The sequence below is a fragment of the Palaemon carinicauda genome, chromosome 19 (assembly GCF_036898095.1).
Source record: "Palaemon carinicauda isolate YSFRI2023 chromosome 19, ASM3689809v2, whole genome shotgun sequence".
Taxonomy (NCBI): domain Eukaryota; kingdom Metazoa; phylum Arthropoda; class Malacostraca; order Decapoda; family Palaemonidae; genus Palaemon; species Palaemon carinicauda.
The window spans coordinates 60,531,596-60,539,938 of NC_090743.1; the positions used below are offsets into that span (position 1 = coordinate 60,531,596).

An 8,343-nucleotide genomic window follows, 5' to 3' on the forward strand; every position below is an offset into this window, starting at 1 on the left:
AAATTACAGATACACATACGTACAGACACTGCGGAAATACGTGAACAAACTTACAGATAATAAAACTAGATACATTATAAAAGCTGTAAAAGTATTGATCTAAAAGGCATAGAAAACCATAATAAATTCAGGCTAAAAACTATATACATTATTAGAGCATTAAAAGTATTGATAGAAATATAAGTTGTCAAAGCATAAAAATCCATAATACATCATCAAAAATCTATAAGTAGCTATTAAGATATATCAAAATCAAATATCACTTGAAATATGTTTCTTTAATTCGTACTTAAAAAAGGGTAGCAAAGGAGTTTCTCTTACAGAGATAGGTAGACTATTCCAAAAATGGGGCCCACTCACTGACATCTCTCTCGATCCCATATCCGTGCAAAGTCTCCTTTCGAACAAGTTATTAGACTGTCTAGTAATGGAGTTTACAGACTACGGGCCCACCAAGGGAAAGGCCCGTGCCAACAAGAAGTGTTGGCTTTAATACAAACCGACCGACCTTCCACCCGTGACAATGGGAAACGTCAGCTGAGAGCCTGTGAAGCTCGCCTACCCTCTTGTCTGAGGCCAAGGCGAAGAGGAACCCCTTCTTCAGGGTTAGTTCCCTGTCGGTAATTTGTCTCAAAGGCTAGAATGGGGCTTCTTTGGGGCGTCTAGGACTTTGATGATGTCCCACGTGGGAGCCTTGAGGGTCCTGGGGGGGGGGGTGTTAGGACTGCTCGAACCCTATTACCAGCATCGAGAGGTTCTTGGAGGAGCTTAGGTTCAATACCTGGCCCAGAGTGGCTCGGAATCCCTTTACTGCTGGTACTGACATGGTCCCGGTCAAGTCGCAGGTGTAACAGGAACTCCTGGATGACCGGGATTGAGGCCTTGAGAGGCAGTATGCCCTCTTTGTCGCACTGTTTACTAAAGGTTAAAGGTTGCCCAACTCAACTGGTATATGGCTATCAAGGAATGTCCGAGATTTGAGGTCATCTGGTAGGCTGCCCTCTTGGAGTATCCTTCCCTTCTTGGCAAACGCTGTCTAGTCTCCACGCGTGAAGGGAGATGTTTTGGATGTCTTCGTGGAACCTCTGGAAGTGGGGTTTCCTCAGAAGATCTCAATGTAGGGGCAGGGGCCACGGAGGTTCCCTTGGCTAGGACCTCAGGTTCGTGAACCACTCCTTTTCGGGCCACCACGGGGCAATCAGTCATCCTTGCTTGCTTTGCTAAGATGGTTTAAGGTCGGTCTCAGAAGGGAAATAGAGGGATGGTGTTGAACGCGTCTTCCAGAGCTGCTGCTGGGTCCGGTACTGGGTAACAAAAGACCGGCAGCTTTGCGTTCAGCCTTGTTGCGAAGAGGTCCAGGCACGGTGACCCCCACTTTTCTATCACTGCCCTTGCCACCTTCGGGTGGAGGGACCATTCCCCCGACAACACTTAACCTCTCCTGCTGAGACCATCCGTGACTACGTTTCTTTTTCCTGGGATGTACCTGGCTGTCAAAAGAGATTGCATTGTCCTCGAACCAGGATAGGATTTTTTCCGTCAGGTTGTGGACCCAGCGGGAGCATAGGCCCTCACTGTTTCTTGATGTAGGCAACGACGGTGGCATTGTCACTCATCAGAGCTACCCTTCTCCCCACTAACCAACTCCCCAAGATGATGAGAGCTTTCTGTTCTGCAAGCAGCTCAAGTTCGTTTATGTGGAGGGTCTGCTCCTTCGAGGACCACCGACCTTTGACTGTTTTGTCCAGCAGGTGGGCTCCTCATCCCTCCCTGGATGCATCCGTGAATAGAAGGACTTCCGGAGGGGGATCCAGGAGTGAAACTCCCGCTCGGTTGTTCCTTGGTTCCAATCACCACTGGAGTGCCTCCTTGGTTGACTGGGAGGGGAAAAGCTTTGGGGGTGGATACTACGTTGCTAGGACCTGTACCTCTTTCAGGTACCACTGGTCCGGGCGCAGCATCAACCTTCCCTTGGGAATGAGCTTCTCCAAGGACACAAAAGTGGCCTACCAGCCTCTGCAACTCCTTTCACGATGCCGGTTTTCCCCTGATGAAGAGATTCACCATGCTTTCCAGATTCCTGATCCTTTCCTTCGTTGGAAGCCCTGGCTTGCACGAAGCATATCTCCATCCCCAGGTACACTGTCCTCGTAGTTGGGGAGGGTAGTGACTTCTCCCAGTTGAACACTAACCCCACTTCTGAGCAGAAGATCACTAACTAATCCCTCTGCTCTGACAACTGTTTTCTGGACCCTGAGAAAAGTAACCAGTCATCCAGATACCTCAATGGTCTCATCCCTCTCCTGTAGGCCAACTTGGAGACCAGGGAGAAGACCTTGGTGAAGACCTGAGGAGCAGTAGTCAGGCCAAAGCAGAGGGTACGGAACTGGAAGACTGCTTCTCCCCACTTGAACCAACCTGAGGAACTTCCTCCTGGACAGATGCACTGGAATCTGGAAATATACATCTTTGAGGATCATCTGCTAGCAGAGCCCTGCACCTCTGGAGCAAGCACTCACAGTTGGAGGTTACGGCTTGTAATGTACCCACAACCTTCTCTTGTTGGGGAGCCGGTTGCAGGCGGGGGAAGAGGATCGGCAGGCCGCACCGAGCGGCGAATTGACGGCCAAGTTGGCCGATCCCCGGTGGAGGAGCTTGAGAGGCCTCTGGCTGGACAGGCAAACGCACTGTCGGTTGAATGGTTTGGGTCCCGTGGATCCCACATGGAGCTACTAGTGCATCTTCCGACGGTTCAATCTCCTTTCCGAGGGGGTTCTGTGCCGCTCCTCCTCTCCTTGGCTAAGCTTCGGGCTGGAGTGGGCACCGGAGACCCAGAACCGTAGGAGCGAGACCTAGAAGGATGACGCCCCTTCACATGGTCCTCAACCTGAGAACGGATCCCTTAGCGGGGACCTGAAGGGGGTACTGGCAGTGCCCGAGAAGGCTTTTTTGTCCCATGGAGCCAGGTTGGCATACAACCGCCTTTGAGCAGGTGATGACGATACCCCTCCATGCGCAGAGAGCGGCTCCACCTTCCACTGAGACACTGAGGAGCCGCTTGTGGGTGGCGGGTAACAGGTCGCCATGCCGAACGGGGAGGAGGGTTGGCAGGTCCTATGAATCACTGGGTTCGGGAACCCTCGGCCCTCCATCGGCGGGATGGTGGAAGTGTTAACGTGGCTACTGCTGAGCGGAGATAAGGGTCATCCGCTGACTAAGGATAAACTTCATACACTGAGCGGGGTTAAACGTCATTCGCTGAGCGGGTATAGGGACATCTGCTGAGCAGGGATAAGGCTTGTCCGCTGGGCGGGGATAAGGGTCGTCCGCTGGGCGGGGATAAGGGTCGTCCGCTGGGCGGGGATAAGGGTCGTCCGCTGGGCGGGGATAAGGGTCGTCCGCTGGGCGGGGATAAGGGTCGTCCGCTGGGCGGGGATAAGGGTCGTCCGCTGGGCGGGGATAAGGGTCGTCCGCTGGGCGGGGATAAGGGTCGTCCGCTGGGCGGGGATAAGGGTCGTCCGCTGGGCGGGGATAAGGGTCGTCCGCTGGGCGGGGATAAGGGTCGTCCGCTGGGCGGGGATAAGGGTCGTCCGCTGGGCGGGGATAAGGGTCGTCCGCTGGGCGGGGATAAGGGTCGTCCGCTGGGCGGGGATAAGGGTCGTCCGCTGGGCGGGGATAAGGGTCGTCCGCTGGGCGGGGATAAGGGTCGTCCGCTGGGCGGGGATAAGGGTCGTCCGCTGGGCGGGGATAAGGGTCGTCCGCTGGGCGGGGATAAGGGTCGTCCGCTGGGCGGGGATAAGGGTCGTCCGCTGGGCGGGGATAAGGGTCGTCCGCTGGGCGGGGATAAGGGTCGTCCGCTGGGCGGGGTTAAGGGTCGTCCGCTGGGCGGGGATAAGGGTCGTCCGATGGGCAGGGATAAGGGTTATCCGCTGGACGGGGATAGGGGACATCCGCTGGGCGGCGATAGGGGTCATCTGCTGAGCGGGGATAGGATTCATCCGCTGGGCGGGGATACGGGTCAGCCGCTGAGCGGGGATAAGGGTCATGGTGAACGATGTGGTGATGTCCCCGACTGGTGAATGCCAGACCGGGGCTCGAGTCCCACTCAAACTCGTCAGTTCGCAAGGCGCTGCAACCCCACCATCCTTGTGAGTCAAGGATAGGTGTGTTGGGGGGAGCCAACAGGACCATCTGTCGAAGCATCCGCAGCCAACGAGGACATATATATATACGTTAGTCTTTAGGGCATTGCCCTCTTGAAAGGGCAAAGTCACTGTCCCTTGCTTCTGCCACTCCTGAGAGACCTTTAAAGCCCTTAACACCTGACAATGATGTATATCAGGTCACAACTGGGGCAAAACAAATGGCGGTTGAGGCCCACGTCACTGTAAAGAGGACAAACTTGCCGTACATGAGAAAAGTATTGTCTAAACACACTTCTGTATCTAAAACATATACTGTAATCTATATATATATAACTGCACACGAAAAAGGAAATGTCCCGATATAAGGTTAATGTAAGAAGACAAACGACGTAAAAGAGAAAAGTATTGTCAAAACGCACACTTATGTACCTAAAACGTATATACCTGTGTATATATACACAAAACCTTTAACAATTATACACCTGCACATGAAAAGTAAATTCATTATATCAGAATATCCTTTATCCAAAGTCACAGCTTGACCGCCACTAATCATAAATAATGAAAGTCATTGGTGTGCAGATGTTGCTACAACCTTCAATCAAGGAAAACGAAAACATTAATACTTCTTAATCATTCCTTCTTCATGCATGACTAAATATGAAGTATATGTTCTACAGCACGACCTTGCATTGGAACATCTGGGATAATGTGACAGGAATAAAAGGGACAAGAGTCTCAGTAACAGACTGAGACCAGCACTAACTCATGGGGATAGGGGAAGATCCGGAACACTTGGAGGGACGATATCTCTTGAAAGAAGAACTGTCCTTCTTGTTCTTCCAGCTCCTTTCCACGCGGGACCGGTCCCTTGACCCCACGAGGAGAGATCGGCTCCTGGGAGCCGCTGAGTGGCGCTGGGACCGTGGATCGCCATCCCATGAGCGGGTGTCTACAAGTACTGGATAGAGACTGCACCCGTAGATGGAGGGAATAAAGATGGAAGGCCTATCTGCCCACAACACTCCCGCTACAGCTGGGAGTGGGGGGGGGATAGCCCGGCCATGGATGGAGAAGCGTTAGGATCTGACCGGTCCCGCTACCTCCTTTGCCACCGTGGGCATCTCTGCAGACAGAGGACTCCCCGAGACACTGGGTACTGTCAAGCACACCTAAGAAGGACGAGACCCACAACAAGGGCGATCTGTTTTTCTTCGACTGCTATGTGGCCATTTTGGTCCATTGGGCATCCCTTCAGATCCCACTCTCATCACACACGTGTCGGTCCAGAAACACACATGGCCCCAACACGAAGTACACAACCAGTGGGGATCGACATGCATGTGGGACAAAAAAGCTGCACACAGCTTACCAGAAACACCTGGGCAACGACATTGCACTCTCACAGATTCCATGATGGAAATCGAGGACCACGAGATCCAACAAGAAATGCACTAAGAACAGAAAAAACTCTGACGAACACAAGCGAGACAAGGATGTGTGTATTTCAACACAGCCAGAGTAAGAATGGCTAATGGTGACCTAAGAAGGTCAACCGAAGTGTCGTCCTAGGGCATTCTGGGTAAACAAGAGAGGTCAGGTTTGAGCAGGTAAGAAGGGAGGTTTGGGGTGGCCTGCTGGCGTAGAAAAAGTCTGGCCGAATAGAAGATGATAAGAGTAAACTCTTAATTATATGGGACGTGGTAAGTGTTCGTGTTGGAATAACTACATTTTTAGGAGTCTTAAAATATAATTTAAGGATGGCGGTAGAAGCAACCAAATATAACAGCGGGTAAATAGCGGTGCTGAATAGTTAACCACTTACATTCAACACCCTCTTGCATCTCAAAGCCATTGTCAAACTCGGTTACCATTAAATAGTCCCTTAAATACAAACACATCCCACCACCTTTGCTGTGGTCCTCTATGTATAAATTATACGATGATATAATAGCTAAACCATTACTCATATTTGAGAACAACCATGTTTCGCATACGCATAATACATCAATTTTATGTTGTGATTCCAAAAGCTCTATTTCAAGGTCGTGACATAAAGATTGGTACAAAGTCTACTCTTATGTCCATATCCCTTACATACATTACATTTTCTTTTATGGTCAAATCTACAGTTGGACTAAACATGGTTGAATTCGCCACAATTAAAACTCCCTTTTCTACTTGTATTCATGAAACTATTGCCATTTTGCTGGTAATGAGTGATAAGCAGGTATTCAAGAGATGTTAGCTGTTCAACGGTTTATTAGTAACCGACTTAATATTTACACCAGAGGTGTAAGCAGAGCTCTTTGTTAACAACTTAGGATAACAATCCAATTATAAAACAAGGCTACAATGTTAAAGTACCAATTACATCTTTAAATACATTTTGGTGGGAAACGTATATGTATCATGTTTCCTCCCTTCTCTGTTTGCTTGGATTTTACAAAAAGTAAAGCAAAATATAAATATATGAATTGAGAATAAAAATTTTTTTTATAATAAAATTTACTTTTCAAAATCGTGACATACAGTGACTCCCCCCCCCCCCTCCCCCCCAAAAAATGAGAGTCACTAAAAAACATATATGAAATGGAACAAATATAGATTACACTAAACAAAAGTAAACAAAATTCTTAATTAACAAATAGAATTTCTTCAACATAAAATTCATGGACTCATATATGGCGTACTCATTAAAGGCTTGGAGCATGCAGGTTTCAAATCAACTATTTACATTTTAACCTCATGAAATTTTGAACAACTGATAACAAATCAAATAAAGTTTCTCATGCGAATTTCACCATTGACATATGACACCAGATTCTTCTCATTTCTAGCATGACAAAATTTGTTCTCAATAAAGATATTATACACTTCTGGGTTATATTTACCTTCCTTTGTCAAAATATCTGCGATCATCTCTTTTGTCTCAAGCCAGCTATAAGATTAAAGAGAATTATCTTCCAACTTTTCTTTCAAATCTGTTATTGTATTACGAAGCAATCGCTCCTCCACCTGCGTTGTACTACCAATCGATTCCAGCAAAGGCTTAGAATCAGTAAACAATCTGACAGGAAGATTCACTGAATCTTTAATAGCTTTTCCAAAGAGTAATTGCCCAAGCTGTGCAGCAAATAATACCGAATCATCAACTAATTTAGACAAATTCCTTGTTTCTGCTGCCTTTGCAGAATGACAAACCTTTCGTATTGTTTTTGATTTCCAAAAGATAGGCACAGCATCATACATATTCTTTGATCCTAATAAAATAAGATTTCCTCCTATACTTTTATCATCAGTCCTATAAGAAGCATCCCCTAGACCAAAAATAACAAGATCCGTTTTATTGCCAACTCTGGAGAACACAACTTTATTTGGTTTGCTTTGGATTCTCTTAACGACCTGATTTACCCTCTTAAGATCTCTTATCTTTGCTTCATTATTCTTCATTGACATTAATAAAGCAGTTATTGATAAATCTGGTCTAGTATTTGCGGCTAACCAACTTATCTTTCCTGCATAATTTCTATAAACTTTATTTTCCTGCTTTGTCAATGGATCATCAGGCTTAGCTTTACGAATTTCTTGTATCTCTTCAATACTATTTGCATAATCTTCCATCGAGATTACAATTTCGTCTCTGGTCTTTTGTATATCTATACCAGTGAATCTAAATTTATCCTTTTCGACCTTCGAAACTGTCAAAACACTTTGCACTTTTTCTGTGAGTTGATTAACAAACTCCTTTGTTCCTGCTATGCTGAAATCATACACGAGTAATTACCATCTGTGACGGCGCCGAGTAAGGTTGTGAACTCAAAGGCAGGTTGGAAACGACTGAGTTATATTATTGTAGAACACTCTCCTTATATACAAAACCTCAAGGCAACAGGACATAACAAGTTATTATCATTATTATTATTATCATTATTACTATCCAAGCTACAACCCTAGTTGGAAAAGCAAGATGCTATAAGCCCAGGGGCTCCAACAGGGAAAAATAGCCCAGTGAGGAAAGGAAATAAGGAAATAAATAAATGAAGAGAACAAATTAACAATAAATCATTCTAAAATAAGAAACAACGTCAAAACAGACATGTCATATAATAAACTATCAACAACATCAAAAACAAATATGTCATAAATAAACTATAAAAAGACTATGTCCGCCTGGTCAACAAAAAAGCATTTGCTC

General features: G+C 46.8%; 1 protein-coding gene across 1 annotated transcript; it reads right to left on the reverse strand.

Annotated features, from left to right (window-relative positions):
* Window positions 1–3,180: 3,180 nt before the first annotated feature.
* Window positions 3,181–6,115, reverse strand: LOC137659014 (circumsporozoite protein-like). The gene is made up of 2 exons (XM_068394114.1): window positions 5,971–6,115; window positions 3,181–3,857 (listed from the first exon to the last, which is right to left on the reverse strand). The coding sequence occupies exons 1-2, from the start codon at window positions 6,113–6,115 to the stop codon at window positions 3,181–3,183; spliced, it is 822 nt and encodes a 273-aa protein (XP_068250215.1).
* Window positions 6,116–8,343: the final 2,228 nt, after the last annotated feature.